At 32.9% G+C, this 20,638-nt stretch overlaps 1 protein-coding gene and 1 pseudogene across 1 annotated transcript; one reads left to right on the top strand and one right to left on the bottom strand.

Annotated features, from left to right (window-relative positions):
* Positions 1-4,075: 4,075 nt before the first annotated feature.
* Positions 4,076-5,804, bottom strand: LOC131061951 (UDP-glycosyltransferase 86A1). The gene is made up of 2 exons (XM_057995788.2): positions 5,227-5,804; positions 4,076-5,128 (listed from the first exon to the last, which is right to left on the bottom strand). Exons 1-2 carry the CDS (start codon positions 5,681-5,683, stop codon positions 4,227-4,229), a joined length of 1,359 nt encoding a protein of 452 aa, XP_057851771.2. The 5' UTR covers positions 5,684-5,804; the 3' UTR covers positions 4,076-4,226.
* Positions 5,805-6,872: 1,068 nt separating this feature from the next.
* Positions 6,873-9,605, top strand: LOC131875031 (photosystem I P700 chlorophyll a apoprotein A1-like; annotated as a pseudogene).
* The last annotated feature ends 11,033 nt before the right edge of the window (positions 9,606-20,638 follow it).

The raw sequence follows: 20,638 nt of genomic DNA, 5'->3' as shown, positions 1-20,638 counted from the left end.
CTTTCAGCCAAGCACCAAACCTCCAGGCCGCCCTCATTCCAGATTGCGTGGTCGATGAGTCACAAAGGTGGGCTGACATGGTGGCCTTTATTCGCTCTCTTTCCGACATCGAAGTTCATGTGGCTCAACTCCTAACCAATCTCAAACACTCCGGAACACCGGCAACATGTATCGTCGCTGATGTATTCCTCAGGTGGGCGGTTCCTTTTGCAAAACACACGCTCTCCACTCTGTTTCGCTGTGTCCAATGTCTGTCACAAACTTTTCCATCTTTTATCATTTAAACTTAGGTATGTTACAAGAACTTATGATTAGTCGGAGGATTGCAGACTTGGTGGGAATAAAATATTTTTTATATAGTTTGTCGTTGCAGGGTTAGAAGGGTGGAAATTTTTATATTGCTGAGTCGCCTCCACTACAACTGACGGACATTCCGGCCCGTCTAATCCCCCCGTCTAGTAGAGTGTTTTGCTAATGTGAGGAGAGCAGATTCGATTGTAGCGAATTCGTTTTACGCTTTGGATTGCAAAGCAGTGGAGACACAGCGCCACAAAACACCCGTGCATTGTGTGGGTTCCTTAAACATGGCCTCCTCTTCACAGATCAACACGCACTGCAGTGAATGGCTGGATTCCAAACTCCTTCGGCAGTGTCCATAATGCGGCGAGACCTTAGGTAAAGGAAATAGCCGCTGGTCTCATTAAGAGTGGGTGCTATTTTGTGTGGGCGCTTCGTTTAGATAACGATGCGAGTCATTTCTCGGAGATGTTGCCCACTGGATTTATAGACGAATGTAAAGGGCAGGGTTTAATCGCAGCCTGGTTTGGACAGGCGGAGATTCTGAAACATCCTGCGGTGGGAGGGTTTTAATTGAGCCACTGCGGGTGGAATACCGTCATGGAAAGTGTGTCAGCGGGTGTTCCCATGCTGGGGTTTCCGCTTGCAGGAGACCAGTTTTCCAATTGCAGAATGGAAGGAATGGAAGTTTGGGTTAGGGCTGAAAAATGCAGAGGATGGGAATAGGGTTAAAAGCGCTGAAGAAATAAGGAGCGAGGTGAAAATGTTGATGGAAGGAGAGGAAGGTGTAAGCTCACGAAGAGCAGCAGAGAGATTTAGGGATGCGGCAGAGCAGGTGCAACTAATTTAGAAGCGCTAGTAAATAGATTGAAGGTAATTTGATAAATTGCGTAATAATCAAATTTTTTTACTTGACATGATAGCCCCGACGAATCTTTTCTGTCTCAATTTACAACTGGATTATGACTCACCCTATGGTGCGGACAACTTTATGCAGTTGTATCGTGTCTTTACTACTTGTCGTCTTAGTGGGTGTTAATAGCTATAGCCCAAGTGGCTATTGTTGTCGCCTCGGTTATTGTATTATGTGACTATTTTATATGGTAAAATAATCTTCTTTCAGTTTTACTTAATTTCTAATAGATATTTTGGGATCTCGAAAATAATTCATTATAATGTTTATACTGTTACAGTTCTTCTCAATATTTTATTTTTTGTATTATGTACCTTTCATAATATAATTACTTTAGGAGGACATAAATCTATTATTTTAGAAGCAAATATGAATTCTTTAGTCATATTAGAGGTTCTTATAAAAAATCAAACTAATAGAAGGATAAAGGTTTTAAGAATTAACAATTGTCATAAAAAAATTTTAAGCAAATTTTCATACATTATATAAAGAATATGGGATAGAGAGATATAATACAACACCATATACCCCTTAGTAGAATGTAATTATAGAGAGAATGAACAAGATGTTTATGGAAATGATTAGGAGTATGCTATAGAAGTTCTAGGAAGAACTAGTTAGTATTGCTTGTTACCTATTATGTTGTCCTAATTCTATTTTTAACATTTTAAAAATTAAAACAAAAACATGCAAAATAATTGTTGTAATAAGTATCAAACAAAACCATTCCCTTCCATGTTTACACCATCCCCTAAAAAAAATAGCTCGCTATCAACATTCCATCGCACACAAATAACGTGCAACTGCTAGTTTTACAATATCACGGCGTTTTAGAATACACTCTCAACTAACAACTAGCTTACCAGCCATAGCTCCATGGTTTAAAGCAACTGTAGGATTTTCTTATTTTGTTGTTTGTTGCTACTTCAAATTGCCTTTTCTTTTGTTATGTTGTTATTGTGGTCTTTTACTATAGTGTCAATTGGTTAATCTGAAGCAATGGAATATGTTGCACATTAATTAAATATGAGTTCATGACTTCAGAGCCCAATTCATGAAAAAACTAAAACTAATGATGTTACCCAAAAAAATATTTTGTAGCAAAATGGGCAACTATCAGATGGATGGGCCATTATATTTGGATATAGTGAGTGTTCCTTGATCTGTGCACTAATACGAAAATTCAAGGCTTTTGGGTTGTATATGTTGAACATTCTTCATCACATGGGTTTTATGTATTTTACTATGGTTTTTTTTTTTTCAATGTTCCTTGTCATCAGTGAAAATATTTGATAGAGCCTGCCTATCGATGTTCCAACTAATTGAACTGCTTGAGCGGTACTGCCTCACCTTTGATGTATATGATTAGCTGATTTTGTAGAGTGGAGATTTTCCTTTTGAATTAGGAGTAATCTCAAGAGTCATTTGTCACATTTTCAACACATTGGAGGCTCAAAATGTTGATTATAGTATGAAAGTTGCATGGCTAGAGCTATTTAATGAAGAAATAACATATTTCTTGGTTCTAGATGAGTTCCCAAGACCCTTTGATGACAAATCCTTTTGATTGTAATTTGACTTTTCTTTGAGTTTATCGTAAACAACATGATGTGATTAAATTTTATTATTCTATAGTCATTCTCATTGCATATTCTCAATCAAAATTTAGATCAAATCAGTAACTCTAGAGTGTGAAGAACTTGTTAAATGTGAAAAACTTATATCCTAGGCCAATATTAGATCCTAGGTTGGTTAGTCTTCTTTAGATACTATTACAATAAATTATGCAAGGAAGAGACGTAAGGACGGTATGGGGAGATAAACAAAAGATTTCTCACTTTTGGACATGTGATTTCTACTCTGGTTGAGCATTTAAGCCACGAACCTTATAGGAATTGGAGTGTCAACCTGTAGTTTCTTATTTCATTTTCTCTTCTAGTTATTTCATATTCTTAGCATTTTCTTTATCCAAACAAAGACAACAAGTTGACAAGAATGTTGAGAGATTCTTTGGCTGGGAAAACAAAGATAGTATTGTTGCCATAATTTCATCTTCAGACTATCGTCTAGAAAAAACTTTCAGCACATTGGATTATGCTCATTGTGCTAAGAGTCTTTTGTTATTTCTGTCATGATGCATACCAATAATTGTACAATTTTAAACAAGGTCTGCTTCTTGAGCATCTCTATAGAGATTTCTATTATAAAGTTTGACTCAAAATTGTACAATTGAATTCCAATAAAATTAAAATGTCCATGGTCATAAGAGTGAATTATTATGAAGCACAACTCATAAACTTCATTTAATTGCAGAATTATGGTTACAACAAATTTTTATCCATTTGGAAAAATGGGAGAGAGTTGCATGCAAATTTTCTAAAATGAAAAACATAAACAAACAATTAATATAAATAAGAAACTTACAGTCAAATATCTTTAGATGTGTTCAATAACAATTAGTTTAAAAAAAATAATATTCAATTAAAGATATCTTTTGACATACTTTACATGTATTTTATTTAAAGATAATTATGAAACATTACTACTATTTATATTATTACTATTTTATTTATAGATATACAACATTAATATTATTATTATTATTTTATATTAATCCTATTATTATATTTATCATTATTTCATTCACATACACGTAATATCCGTGGATAACATCTTTGATGCAATAAATGTACAAAGATTTACAATATTAAGTTGATCAAATATGTAAAATGATATTATTATTATTATTATTATTATTTAAAATGAAATCAACTTACACTTAACAATCAAGTACTCTATTAAAACTTCATTCTTGAATATTCTTCATATTTTATTTTACAAATACTAATCATAACTAAAATAAGATAAACCATTACACCACAAATTTTGGTAGCTAGAAGATTCGTTGCTATTACATTTTGATTGATTGTTTCAGTAGTGACTGCAATAACAAAGGCAAATGGTGGACCAATTGGTGAAAGCAATTGCTTAAAATCTCAAATGGATGAATGTTCTACTATTGCTTACATGGGCATTTGACTGCTTTCAACTTGTCGGCAAGTAGTTTCAGATTAGTTGCAGACAGTCCATTCGTGACTTCCTCTTGGGCAAGCTCTCTAAATCTCTTCACCGCTCCTCTTAAACTTAAGCTCTCCTCCCCTTCCATCAGCACTTTCACCTTTCTGGCGATCTCTTCTGCTTCTATAATCCTATTTTTATCCTCGCTACTCCTCCCTCTCAAACCGAACTTCCATTCGTCCACAACAAGCTTACAATTTGTAAACTGATCCATTCCAATAGGAAATCCCAGTATGGGAATACCCTCTGAAACGCTCTCCATGATGGAGTTCCACCCACAGTGGCTGAAAAACCCTCCTACCGAAGGATGTGAAAGAATCTCCCCTTGCCTAAACCAGGGTGCAACTAAGCCCTGCTCTTTGCACTGCTCCAAATATCCAGCCGGCAACATTTCCCAGACATGAGACGCCTCTTTATCTGGCCGAAGTGCCCACACAAAACAGTAGCCGCTCTGCATAAGACCTATTGCTATTTCCCTTACCTGAGCTCTTGACACCTCAACAAAGCTGCCGAAGGAAACGTATATGACCGACTGTGCCGGTTTTGAATCGAGCCATTGACTGCACTGTGAAGCGCCTTTCCGATCTCCCCAGTGGACAGAGGGCATGTTCAAGGGGCCCACACTCTGCACAGGGGTTTTGTGAAGCAGGGCATCGATTGCTTTACAATCCAAGGCGTAGAAGGAATTTCCAACAACCCAATCTGCTTCTCTTACATTTATAAAACACTGGGCAATCTCGTCGGTCACAGGGGAAGGAGAAACATTAAGCGCGCTCGGAAGATCCGCCTGTGTTAACGGAGGCATACCAGGAATATAATCTATGCGGCCTTGCAATCGAACTGCAACAACAAATAGAAAACGATCAGTTTTTTTCTTTTTTACCTCTGTCAAACCCCAAAATAATTGAACTACTAATACTTCCTGGTTTTTGCCTTACCCAAGTCCGAATGATAAAAGATGGAGAAGGTTGTGACAGACATTGGCCAGAGTGCTACAGAAAGGAGATTGTGTCTTTTAGCCAGAGGCACCGCCCATCTGAGGAAAGTGTCGGCCACTATGCATGAAGTAGGGGCTCCCGATCGTTTGAGATTTGTTATAAGCTCGTTGACATGAATTTCCATGTTGGAGAGTGACAGAAAAAAGTCCGCCATGTTACCCCACCTTTGTGATCCACCCACCACGCAGTTTGGAATGAGGGCAGCCTGAATGTCGAGGCCAAGCTTTTGGGCATGGGAGAAAACATCGTCCTCGGCCTCTGTGATGATTTTGTGCCACGACTCAGTCAGCACGAAAGTGACAGAGATTCCATGGGATGCGAGCTTTCTGGCGAGATGCATCATGGGATTGATGTGGCCACGCCCTGGATATGGGACTACTATTGCATGCCCTGCCATTTTTCGTTGCTATCCAAAGAAGCCAAGAAAAAAATCTATTGTCTTCTGTGTGATGGATTTCCTCTCACAAGGCTTATCTGTATGAGTTCTTTCGTAATTTATTTTATTTTCTTGGAGTATGAGTTCTGTGGTCCACCAAATTTCGGGTGGATCGACCTCAATATGAAGGATATGGGCGTGCTGCACGATTTTTCGTTTTCTACAAATATTTTATGTCGTGTTATTGCTCCAACTTTTGCATGTCTAGCCACTTTTTTTTATTCGAAATTTTTAAATAAAGCATTCACATGTCATTATCGCTAAAGAAAGGCTTTTGCTTTCATTTTTCTTAATGATTTTTTATGGTATTCGGCTTTTTAAATGAAAATTATGCTGCATTTATTTAATTTAATTTATTTCGTAACTTTTTTTCTTCAATTTAAATTGATTGTAATTAGCCGATAGGCTATTCAATGTGGGCATTGCCCGTCGGGTTTGTCTCACGCATCTCGTAATCCAAGAAATTTGCCACCGGGGTTGTTTGACGCATCTCGCAAAGAGGAAATTCAGGCCAGTGGTAAAATATTATTTCATACACACTGATGCGTTTGCGGTTTCCAGGAAATTTGACAACACCTATTTACGTGTTGAGTTAAATTTTAACGTGGCGTTTAATAGTAGATGTTAAAAAAAACTGTTGTTGGCCACCCCACCACTCTCCTTCCATCAATTCTCATCTATTTGCCACCCACCGCTCTCTTGATGCTTAAATAGGCCCGCCTGGAGAAGAACGAAGCCATATCAACAAACAGGGTACCGTACAAAATAAGCTAAGGTGAGTTTTTTTAGTTTGTTAAATTCCATAATGCTAGCTTAAATATGTAAAATATTTGATGGTTTAAAGATATTAAAAATAGATATTGAGATCGATGTTTGAATGATGAATCCAGGGTTCACAATTATTTACAGTTACCGCTGACGAAGAAACAAAGCATTTGAGCAATTATCAGGTATTTATCATATGATCTATCACTGCCTCTTTGTTTTTGTTATGTCAGCAGTCTTATTTTATCTCGTTGTAACTTTGCCAAACTATAAAAATATATATGCCCAAAGGATAGACCAACATAGAAAACTTTACACCATAGCATACAAAATTCAGGCACAAATTATTTCTTTATTGCTGGTCGATATAAACGAGTGGGTACGAATGGGCATACAACCTCAATTCCATGGTTCAATTCTGTAAGTCAAACAGTGTTTGCCCTATCCTCTATGGTGGGTCAAATAGCTTATTCAGTAGTTGAAGCACCTTTTGTTTTTCAGACGCTGCTTCAGCTGTATACAAATGGTAATTTATGTTGTAATATTTTGATGGTCAATAATAAAATTTCTTTACAAAATGTAATTTGAAAATAAATTCGAATTATATATTTAATTTATCTAACATTTCAAGCTAATAGTAAGGGATCGATCTTCTATATAGGTTTATCCAAAATATCCTTTTTTTTCAAAATCAGTGTTCTTAAAGTAAATGAAAAAATAGTTTTAATCTATCTAATAAAACTCAAAACAAGTACAGATAATCTCGGACATTTCAATGACACACTATAAATAATAAAGCTTTATTTCCAAATTGCTTTTTACTATTATACACCTAAACTTATAATAGGAACTAGAATAATTATATAAATCAAATGAATTTTAATTTAGAGGTGAAGTTGCTTAAAAAAATTTACTATAGAATACATATCAATTCTGGTTCTTATCAGTAAATGGATGTTCCTGGATCATTTTAAAGTAAAATTAAAGGGATCTAAGATCTGAGCAAATCATATCTAAGAAATATTTAAAAGTTAAGATTAATTTATATATAAATGTCAATTTAAATAGGTCTAAGCATAAATCAATTTAAAGATCAGTTGAGCCTATGTTATTGCCTAAAAGATCCTACAAATCAACTATGCCTAACAAACCATAATTTTTTTATATACTTCAAGTCTATTTAGTCAGGCTAGACTAAATATAACCCGATTTTTTTAATATTTATATTATTGACTTTAAATTGTATTTCATTTGTTGAAAATTTGTGTTTATTTTATTTATTTAAAGATTATATTCAAGACTATTTAAGAATAATATCTACATGAAGGTTTTAATTTTTTACACTGAAACAATTTTAGTTTTTACACGGTTGCGTATTTTTTATTTAAGCTATTTACATGAGTTATTTTTTTAGGATTTAAGGCATAGTTAAATTAATATTTATTTACTTTTAACAACTTAATTCGTTTAGGTGTGGCAGGGATATAAAACCTTAATTTTAACTTTTATGAAGTTTCGTATTTATTTCATTTGTTGAAAATTTGTGTTTATTTTATTTCTTTGAAGATTATATTCAAGACTATTTAAGAATCATTTTATTATTATTTATGTTTAGATTCTCCTTTATAAAATGCTAGCTTCTAGGTTGTTTGATTTTAGATTGAAGGTAGACCAACACATTCAACTTCAGATTTTTCTGGCAAATTATGCTATTTAATTTCTTCCATCAAATTCAAAGAAAAAAAGTGGCAAAAAGGAATTGTTTCATAGTGCATAATTTAATTAGTCTATTTTTAATGTTGATTTATCTAGATGAAGGTTTTCATTTTCTAAACTAGATTATGGAACAATTTTAATTGTTCCAGGGTTACATATTTTTTATTTAAGCTATTTACACGATTTTTTTTAATGGAACAATTTTAATTTTTACATGGTTTCATATTTTTTATTTAAGTTATTTACATGAGTTTTTTTTTTTAAGGATTTAGGGCATAGTTAAACTAAGATTTATTTACTTTTAACCACAACTTACATCATTTAGGTGTGGCGGCGATATAAAACCTGAATTTTAATTTTTACGGAGTTTCGTATTTTTTATTTAAGTTATTTTGATAAGTTTTATTGCGCTATTTATGATAAAAAATAATGATTTCTATGTAATAGAATATCACACCTCAACTGGGCATGTATTTTCTTAGGTTTCCATAGTTTTGGTCTATATATTCATAATGATACTATGAGTGCTTTAGGATGTCCTAAAGATATGTTTTCAGATACTGCTATACAATTGCAACTTATCTTTGCTCAATGGATACAAAACACTCGTGCTTTAGCACCCAGTTTGACAACTCCTGATGCAACAACAAGCACCAGCTTAACCTGGGGAGGTGGCGATTTGACAACAGTAGGTGCCAAAGTAGCTTTGTTACCTATTCCATTAGGAACTGTGGATTTTTTAGTACACCGTATTCATGCATTTTCTATCCATGTGACTGTATTAATATTACGGAAAGGTTTTTTATTTGCTCGCAGTTCTCGTTTAATACCCGATAAAGCGAATCTTGGTTTTCGTTTTCCTTGCGATGGCCCTGGTAGAGGAGGAACATGTCAAGTATCTGCTTGGGATCATGTCTTCCTAGGATTATTCTGGATGTACAATAAAATTTTGGTAGCAATATTTCATTTTAGCTGGAAAATGCAGTCTGATGTTTGGGGTAGTATAAGTGATTAGGGAGTGGTAACTCATATTATAGGAGGAAACTTTGCACAAAGTTCCATTGCAATTAATGGGTGGCTTCGTGACTTTCTATGGGCACAAGCTTCTTAAGTAATCCAATCATATGGTTCTTCATTATCTACCTATGGCCTTTTATTCTTAGGTGCTCATTTCGTTTGGGCCTTTAGTTTAATGTTCCTATTTAGTGGCCGTGGATATTGGAAAGAACTTATTGAATCTATCATTTGGGCTCATAATAAATTAAAAGTTGCTCTTGTTATCCAGCCCAGAGCCTTGAGTGTTGTCCAAGGACGTGCTGTAGGAGTAGCTCATTACCTTCTGGGTGGAATCGTCACAACATGGGCATTCTTTCTAGCAAGAGTTATTGCAGTAGGATACTGACTAGGAGGATTTGAAAATCATTATTGCATCAAGATTTCCAAAGTTCAGCCAAGGCTTGGCCCAGAACCCAACTACTTGTCGTATTTGGTTTGGTATTGCTACTGCACATGACTTTGAGAGTCATGATGATATTACTGAAGAGCATCTTTATCAAAATATTTTTGCTTCTCACTTTGGTTAGTTAGCTATAATCTTTCTCTGGACCTCTGGTAATTTGTTCCACGTAGCTTGGCAAGGCAATTTTGAAGCATGGGTCCACGACCCCTTTCATGTAAGACCTATTGCTCATGCAATTTGGGATCCTCATTTTGGTCAACTGGCCATAGAAGCCTTTACCCGAGGAGGTGCCCCTGGTGCGGTCAATATTGCTTATTTCGGTGTTTATCGGTGGTGGTATATAATTGTCTTACGCACTAATGAAGATATTTATACTGGAGCTCTTTTCTTGCTATTTCTTTCTGCTCTCTTTTTAACAGCGGGTTGGTTGCATCTACAACCTCAATGGAAACCAAGTGTTTCATGGTTTAAAATTGTCAAATCTCGTCTCAATCATCATTTGTCAAGGCTTTACGGAGTCAGTTCTTTGGCTTGGATGGGGCATTTAGTTCATGTCACTATTCCTCAATCAAAAGGAGAACACATAAGATGGGATAATTTTTTAGATGTATTACCACATCCCGAAGGGTTGGAACCATGGTGTCCAAAAAATGTGTGAATACCTTTGTTCAACCAAAGCACTTGCAGCTCTACAAACCTTTGCATTGTCTGTGATGACTTGGATAACATTTTCATGTCCTACCATATCTATGGAATCAAAGAGGATTCTGGAAATGTATTCTGCTTCTTTGAGTTGCCCCTCACAATCAACTGCCCTAAAAAACATTGCCCTTTTGGGGGACACTGTAACAAAATTTATCAATGGACAGTTTTTGGCATCCTTCCGTCCATTAGAAACAATAGAAACACCTGATTCAATGCAAGAATCTCTAATCAGTTTCAATGATTGCTCTACAAAATTCTTCTCTTTTGCCAATAAGGTGGTGCACACCTTTTCATACCTAGGACTTGTGAAACAGTAGGTGCATTATTGATTGTTGTCACCATCTCCTGCCAATATGGTGATCTTACCAAGTTAAAAGGAAGACCATTGGCATAGAGGCAATGTGCAAATTTTTGTTCTACAACATCTCTTGATTCCATTTTGAATGGTTTCTCCAATTGGCCTCTTTTGCGGGAATGGGAATCATCTACTTCAACTTCATCTTGCATAGCAGGTATATTCATTACTAACTAAAATAGACTGAATCTATCATAAGATGTTTAATTTGTACCAGTGAGAATCAGGGCTTAAATGGTACCCAGTGGTTATTAGAATTCCTAGGTTCAAGGCATGCCTACAAAGAAATTATCCACTAGGGAGGAGGCCAGGTAACCCATTTTACCTGGATTATTGCACATAATTACAATAGCAGCCACAAAGCATCTAAAGTTAAAAACCAAATGGCCTCACCTCTACACAGTATCTAAAGGGTTTGCCTGATTTGATTTATAATGGCTATGAAAATCTACTAAATTTAAAAAATGAAATAAGGTGTCTAAATTTAACTATATTTCATTATGTTTCATAAACTTGAATGACCTTCTGCTACGACAGAGTATGTGTGAAATTAAAAATGCCAAAACAAACATCACTTGCCAATTGCACTAGCATCCTCTTAAAGAATAGCTGCAATGATGACAAGTTTTGTTCTGGTTTGTCTTGAAGGAGGCAAATGGTGCCCAATCACAATCTCTGATGGACCAAGTGCAAATGCTGACAAAGCATAACAAGAAGTTCATCACACTTACAAATATTATAAACATGAGATAATTTATGGTTCTATAGTCCATATATACGAGAATAGGATTTATGGGTAAAGACTGTGTATTTATAACAAAAAAAAACCGTTTTCCTTATTAAAAAAATGTTAATTTGAGACATGAATTCATTCTGATGCAGAAAGAATTATGAAATCGTAGGATATGTAATTTTATCAACTAATCAAGACAACTTTGCCAAAAAGAGATAATTGAACTTATTTGAAAACCATAAGAGTTATTTCTCCATTTAAAAATTACACTTGTCTTCAAGCAGCAATAGCATTTTTGAAGTGAGACCGAAAAGAAAGGTAATCAGGCTAAAGGAAATATAAATGATGCTGCTGAGGGCAGCCTAGGTACTCTAGAGTTTTACGGCTTCAAGCTGCCTGTCTAACTGTAAAAAGGAGTGTTGGACGCGACATCATATAACACCTATTTACGTGCTAAGTTAAAATTTGTCGTGATATTAAATAGTAAATGATAACTTGATTAAACTTTTTCTGTGGTGTTAAATACGTCTACTTGAAGGAGAACAAACCTAGATCATCAAACAGACTACCCTAAAAAAACTAGCTAAGGTGAGTATTTTTATTTTGTTAAATTTCAGATTGATGGTTTAAAGTTGACAGAGAAACAAAGAATTTGTCCACGAATAAGGTACTTATCATATCGTTTATCGATGCCTCTTTGTTTTTCTTATATTATTTGTTTTTCAAATGTTGTTGCTACACAGAGATGGTTATTTGTTTTGCTCACTATCACTACTTGCTTTAATTTTATAAATATTTCTTTTTTATTATTAGTAAAACTTATAATGTAAGTTAAAATATATATTTATTTATTTTATATTTTTAAATTAAAAAATATAATAAAACAATAAAAGATAAAATGTGCTTTATTTTAAAACACAAAAACCAATTATATATGAAAAAAATCAACATAAATAACTAATACATTAAAACTTACCTAACAAAAATAAATTATTGTTGTTATATAAATTTGAGCAACAATAATGTAAATAATGTTAAAAACAATTCACTTTCTCTTAAAATTTGAGTATATCTTAAGGGTGATAAAATGAAGATTAAAAAACTCTTTTCTTAATTTATCTAGATGGTCTCTTATGTACTTTGGCTTTGTTCAAATTAAAAAGAAGTTATTTGTATGATATGTATTGTAACAAATATTTTAGATTGTATTCAATTTATATAATTGCCTCTACTTATTCTTAATATTAATGTAAAAAAAATTAAATAAAAATTATTAATTTTAAGATTATTTTATTATATTTATATTATTTACTTTCAATTTCATTGAATTTATCAAAAATTTCTATTCAAAATTATCTAAGAATTTTTTATTATATTTATATTATTTTCTTTTATTTTTTTTTAACTTAATTAAAGATATGCGCTCATTACAAGGCCAAGCATTGACCGTGCTCCAAGAAGACATGAACTATGTAAGATACATTCTCATTGATGAGATGAGCTTCATACGATACTTTATGTCAATTGCATCTGAAATGATTAATAGATACAATTTTCATGCCTTAATTTTATACTCTCCAACATAATGATTAAAGTATATTTTACAATTTGCTAATCATTGGCAATAATCATTAATCATAGTAACATTCTTACTAATGGAGCATTACATATGATTATACAAGGAACAATAGGCACATGGAAATCTTATCTGATCAGTTGTATAAGGAATACACTTCAAGGAGACACTCCCTATAGGCGTCAAATCCTTACACTGGCTCCAACAAGAATGGTTGCATTTAACATAAATGCAACAACAATACACTCAACACTGAAAATCCCTATTAAAGATATGCACCCATTGCAAGGCCAAGCATTGATCGTGCTCCAAGAAGACATGAAATGTGTACGATACATTCTCATTGATGAGATGAGCTTCATAGGACCAAAACTACTTCTACGAATAGACACGAAGCTACGTGAAGCTTTCCCAAATAGACAACATTTACCATTTGGAGGGATATCCATAATTTTGATTGGTGACCTTGCACAATTACCACTTGTAATGGACAAGCCTATCTATGCTTCATGCTCAAGTGCCATAGCACTATGGAACCTATTTACAACAATAGTAACCTTACAAACAGTGTTCTGCCAACAAGGTATAGAACCAACACAAGCAAGATTCAGAAAAATCCTTACCAACATACGAAATGCACAACCAGAGCAGGATGATTAGCAATTGTTGATGATACGCACAAGCAAGGAGCTTACACCCATTCAAAATGAAGAGTTTAACAAATCAATACACCTGTTTGCTACAAACGACATGGTAAAGAGTGATAACAAAAAAATGTTACGAAAATTGAATCGTCTAGTTGCAATTAGCGAAGCTGCAAATGTTCGAAGTCGGCCAAATGGTGAATCTGAGGATGAACAACTTGAAAATAAAATTCTATTATGTTAAAGGACAACAAATAATGCTAACAACCAATATATGGACCAAAGCATGGCTCGTAAATGGGGTTGTAGGCAGAGTAGTCGACATTGTGTATGAATATAGCTCCAAGCCACCAGATATTCCAGCATATGTAATAACAAGAATTAATAACTATACTGCGCCATGATGGAATCTGACATATCCAAAACTTGTACCAATAACTCCAATATCACTGGGAAACAAAAGACAAATCCTGCTTAAGATGGCATGGGCTATAATAGTCCACAAATCCCAAGGCTTAACACTTGAGAAGGCAACAATTTATATAAAAGCTACTGAAAGGCGAGGCTTGACATTTACAACCATATCCAGAGTTAAAACATTAGACGGTCTTCGTATAGAACCTGGATTCTCCTTTGAAAGATATTGTAAAATGCAAAACAACCCATATACAATCATTAGGAAGCAAGAAGAAACAAGACTACAACAATGATCACTGTAAAATAAAATAAAAGTTATATGTCAGAATTATAGAATATTGGATGAATGATTACATCTCTCTATAATTATATTTGTTCATAATTTTAGACATCTAAATCTTTACAAATTTATTTAGTACTAGAAAAGGTTGTTTAAAAACTGATAGATTACTTCATGTCAATTGAATATGAAATGATTAATAAATACAACTTTCACATGCTAATTTTATACTCTCCAACATAATGATAATAATTAAACTATATTTTACAATCGGCTAATCATTGAACCTTTGTTTTGGTGCAAGTGCTAGTAATAAAAATTTATAGGAATCGAAAGAGTAAATTTTTATTTTAAATTAAGAAATAAAAATAGAGAAGTTAAAGAGGAAACATGTATGTTTATAAGTGGAGAAAGATGTAGAGAATTAAATAAGATTATGAATCAGATTTTGAGTATTTTGTTTGTGACAAATCATTTAAAGATAAAAATGCATGTGACTTTGTTAGTTCTGGACTAATTATGTCACTTCCCATGTATTATTGTCTTCTTTGGCATATAAATATTTTTAGGAAAGGTTTCTTAACCTTGTTTCTAATGTTTAGACAACAAACAATATAATTTCTATTTATAGAATGAGAAGACTCAATTGTTTTAGGCTATAGAGTGTTTTATGGCACATAATAATTTTTTTAAAGTTGTTTGGCAATATTTCCACAAACAGGTATTCTATATCTCTTCAAGATATATAATTTAATATAATAAAACAAAGTGGCCCAACATAGACCAAAACCTATGTTACTAGAAATGATTTTAAAAAAACACTTGAAGGCAATTGTCAAATAACATAGTATAAGTGTAACTTTAAAAAAATATAGCATTCCATAATCTCAAACATAATTATTAATATAAAAACCATATAGGATGAAAAGTATAAGAACAAAATATTAAACCTCATTCAAGGCTGTGTTACCCTCCCACTCTTCTTGTAAGGCTTAGAGATGGGTTCTTATGGATTTTATAGTTGTGGTATTAGCATTAATGGATTTTTCTATCCTTGTACAAGCACTTAAAATATCGCAGTGATAGTGGCCTTATTAAAATTCATAAAATATCAAATGTTTCCTTTTACCTCTATAGTGATAGTGGCCTTATTAACATTTGGGATTTTGGATTCCACACTAATGTCCTCATATTCCCACATTTTCATTTTAAATTAGTCAAAATAGACGGAATCACCCTATGTAAACCATACCACTTCAAACATCTTAACCCTTTAGGACTCACATTTAAGTTTAGCTAAACCTAGGAAGGTGTTCTTAGAGGTATCCCTATTAGAATTGGTTACAACTAAAAAATAATATAAAAGTATTATAGTACAATCAGTTGGATTCAACATAGGTTTGGATTTGAATTCTAGAACACATAAATCTCTATCCATGTGCATGCCCTTCATATTGAGCTTCTAAATCTCAAATTTTGTGTCCAATAAATTCTAGATTATTACAATAGACCACTATCCCTATTTTTTATAATCTAAGGCGATATGTCTTTCATACCATGATAGGAAGAAAACATGTAGAATAAACTCCCTATACTAATAGTTGATAGAAGATGTAGGAAAAAAATTAGACTAATCATATAATTACAAAGAAATATGCCATAGTGATTTACATGATTGTAGATGTCATAATTTTGGATTCAAGAAGTTGACCAAGCATTTTGTTAAAAAATATAGATCTCAAAGAGAACTACATTTCCATAAATAATAAAATAATCACGATCCAACCAATAAAGTATGACCCAAAATGACTTCTTGCCTTAAAATTAAGGTTTTTAATTTTGTAGTGAAAATTTATAAATTTTTATTTTCTCAACATTAGAATGCAAGGTTGGAGAATTTATTTTTTTTAAATTTCAAGCCAAAAGAATGTGTACAAAAGTTGGAAGACATCATACAATCCTTGTAGGGTGTTATCTATAGATTTGTTTCTAATTTTAGTGCACCAAATTAAAAATAAAAAATAAAAAATAAAAAATTCTTAGGAGGAGAGGATTCATGAGAGATGCAAATATGTGAATTTAATACAATTAAACTTTTGTAAATATTCTAGTACATGTCATTGAGTCACACAAACATTCATTTAGTAAACTTAGAACAAAAAGAAAAAGGTGTAGTAAGTGGTATTATAATTTTAAAATTTTGAAAGAAGTATAAGAATAAAGTGGTGATTCATTTTTTGTGGTGTTTGGTTGTGGGTGTCTACTAGGTTTTGATCTTTTTTGGAAACTGGCACTCTAGTTTAGGGCTCTCATTCGTCGTGAGACCTTGGTTTTTTTCTTTAGCAGCTATGTAATGGTTCAGGCCTCTCCTAGTTTTATTTGATCGAAATTATTCAATCATTTTATTTATCAAGATGCTAACCTTACAATCTGATATAAAACATAAATTTATTTTATTCTTCAATTTTATTTTATTTTCATATCCTTTATTTAAAAACAACATGTAAAAGTAAACATGAATTTTTTTGTCGTTATGTAACATTTAATAAATATTTGACTATATAATACACTAGCATACTTGTCTATAGCAGAAAATAGATAAAGTATGTAGAAAGCTATCATATTTGTTTATTATTCCACTTAAAAACTTAATATATTAAAATATTGTTTTAAATATTAAATTATTCTTATATTATGATATTGTAATTAATATTAAATCATTGTTAAAATGTGATTATATTATTTTTTAAATATATTATTATTTTTTATATTACCAAATCATTATTATTATATTTTTATTTTATATTCTTGCTTATCCTAATTTTTGAGAAAAAAGTGGACTTTATGTGGGGACACTTTCAATCCCCTATAATTGATAATATTAGACTGAGATAATTACAAAGTCACTTGATTGCATGATGGAAATGGACAAATTGATTCATCATTAAACTTGAGTGGTGATTGAGAGGTGAAAATGAAGATATAATTAGTATTAAATAATTAAAAAATAGTTAATTGAGTGCATGGAAAGATAAAATAAATTTAAATTAAAAAATAATAATTTTTTTTTTCTTTTCATGCAATTAAGTATCACAAACACATCAAATTAAATGCTTCTAGTTTTTATTGATGGACATTTTTGCATCCATAAGTATAATACACCTTCGGCATAATCACATAATTTGATATACTCTAAATAATATGACCTATAGATAAAATAGTATAAGTATGTTAAATACATCTATATAAAATATGCCAAGAGATATCATATCTTGGTATACATATATTATATTTGTTATTTAAAATGGATAAGCATCTTAAAACTGTATTACTTCACATGCTTTGCATAGATGCATTTAAGATCAAAAAAAGATAAAAATACAATTCATTTGATTTAATGTAATTTCTTTTATAATTATTATTTTAAGAATACTATTAAATTCTCTATCATATTTTCTTTAATTTACCATAAAATTATCTCATTTTTCATTATTATTTCTCTAAACATAAATACTTGTTTATAAGATCCTCATTAACAACAAAGAAAAAAATCATATATGATATGGAATTTATAAAACAAGAGAAACCACTGTTAGACAGTTCAGATAACTAGAAGACAATTGAGAGGGGGGTGGGGGTGAATCAGTTGTCACAGATTATCTGAAGCATTAGCAATTTAAACTTTTAATACCGGAACCCAAAACAATAATACTGGAATAGCAATTAATCCAATTAAGCATAAACAATAATCACAGAATAAAAGCCATCCACACAACACCAATATTTGTATGTGTAAAACTCGGTGAAGGGAAAAACCATGGTGGGAAGCCTACCCACAATCAAATAATACTTTTGCAGTAAGTATGTGAATTACAATGAAGGGGCTTGCACTTGCAAGAAGGCCAACAACCTAGAGCACACTACTCATCACAAAAAGAGTCTCACTGACTACATATAAGTCCAAACTACAAACTGGAGATGTGTTGAACTGCAAAAGATAGCATCTCCTATGCCAGAGTATAGTTCTGGTTAAGCTCAATATCGGAGGACTAAATCCTCTTACATAAACCCAATTTGATCTCCAATGATCGACCAACTCCTCTGCCTAAATGATATTACATTATTGACACATTACATTCCTTGATCATGACCTCTTACATTAACCATGATGATCTACAATGAGATCTTACATCTTATTTATACAAACCCTCGACCATAAACAATCAGGTCGGCCACAACACAATAAACCAATTACATAATTACAAACCATGTCGGCCTAAGACCAAAACAAATAATATCCAACACATAAGACATTCCAGAAATACAACAATAGGTCCTATCCAAACATTACATTAATGTTGGTCCATAACCTAGATCAACTGGGACCAAGTATAGGTCCACACGCTTCAACAATGATCTCCAATCTGTCAAGTCTCAAACATGATCACCAATAGCATTCTGAAACTCCATCAGAAGCTACACCTACACCAGTTATGCAATCCATCAAAGATCTCCACCAAAAGCTTTGTCGGTGAAACCCTTGTCGGAACCAGAAACCAATCTTCTAAGCAAGTAGTATAGCATCCAATCACCAGACTAAAACCAACTAACCAAATATGAGTATAAGTAACATGAACAAGCCAATTCCATCATCAGATTATACCAAAGTCAATTGGGTTGGATCCAATTTATCTAGAAACCACTCAACCTACCGGGACCAGAAGCATGTGGGTAAAGCATCCAAACAGCTAGTGTTGACATCAATTACAAAACATTAATGCAACACATAATCAATTCCACCAAATGGCCAACAATCTCCCCCTTTGGCATTGATGGAAACACTAGATGTGAAAAACATTTAAGTACCAAGAAATGTCAAACAAGTGTCCCCCTATGGAAGACAACCAACAATCTCCTACATATAGCTCTAAATATCACTATCTCTCCCTCTTTGAATAAAAGCTCTGAATTTCTTTTTCACATCACCATCTCTCCTCCTTTGACATCAATGCCAAAAATCTGATAGAAATATCAAAGCAAAAACATAAGCTTCTGAATCTCAAAGTTGACTACTCCCCCTGAGTAGTAGCGTCCTACATAAGTGTCGGAATGAATAGTATATCAGATAATGCATGTCAGACTGATGCCAAACCGCATCAATCAAGTTTCTACCAGAGGGGAAGAAACCCCCTATCTGTCTCTGAGATACTCAAATGATTCCTTGGATAAAGGTTTAGTAAAAATATCTGCAATCTATTCTTTAGTGTTCACATAAACTAGTTTAACTTCATTTGCTTCCACCTTCTCCTTCAAAAAGTTAAACTTGATAGATATGTGCTTTGTCTTAGAATGAAATACCAGATTCTTTGATATATCAATAGCAACAGAGTTATCATAGTGAATAACTACCGGTGCATCACAATCCACCTTTATATCCTTCAACATTTGCTTCATCCATAAAACTTGTGTACAGTTAGTAGCAACATCAACATACTCAGCTTCAACAGTAGATAAAGAAGTGCATGATTGTTTCTTGCTGATCCATAAAACCAACTTCTTTCCAAGAAAGAAAGCTCCACCGAAAGTACTTTTCTGGTCATCAACATTTGTATATGTACATAAAGTAAAGTTATCATCCTTAGGGTATCATAAGCCATATTTTGATGTACCCTGTAAGTATCTAAAAATTCTTTTCACCGCCATCTCATCATTTTCTCTAAGATCACTCTGAAATTTTGGAACAATAAAAACAACATTCATAATGTCAGGCCTAGTCTGAGTCAAATGAAGTATACCTCCAATCATAGATTTGTATCTTGTAGGATTTATCGGTGCAAAAACATCTTTTCTTGTCAATTTCTCACTTGTAACCATAGGTGTACTTACCGGTTTAGAATCTCTCATACCAAATTTCTTCAACAATTCCTTAGCATATTTAGTTTGACAGATAAAAATACCTTTGTCAGTATGAGTAATCTGCAAACCTAAGAAAAATTTCATCTCACCAATCATAGACATCTCAAATTCTTTCTCCGTATTCTTAGAAAATTCTATGCATAATTTATCTTCACCTGCAAAAATAATGTCATCAACAAATACTTCAACAATCAATATATCATCATCGGTGATTTTATAATATAAATTACTGTCAGCATTCCCCTTAGTAAAACCAAGCTTCAAAAGATATTTATCCAACCTTGCATACCAAACTCTAGGTGCTTGTTTCAATCCATATAAAACTTTCCTTAACCTAAAAACAATATCAG

The sequence above is a fragment of the Cryptomeria japonica genome, chromosome 4, assembly GCF_030272615.1.
Source record: "Cryptomeria japonica chromosome 4, Sugi_1.0, whole genome shotgun sequence".
In the NCBI taxonomy this organism is placed as follows: Eukaryota; Viridiplantae; Streptophyta; class Pinopsida; order Cupressales; family Cupressaceae; genus Cryptomeria; species Cryptomeria japonica.
The sequence above is the reverse complement of the archived record's forward strand: the minus strand, read 5'-3'. Positions and strand labels throughout refer to the sequence as shown.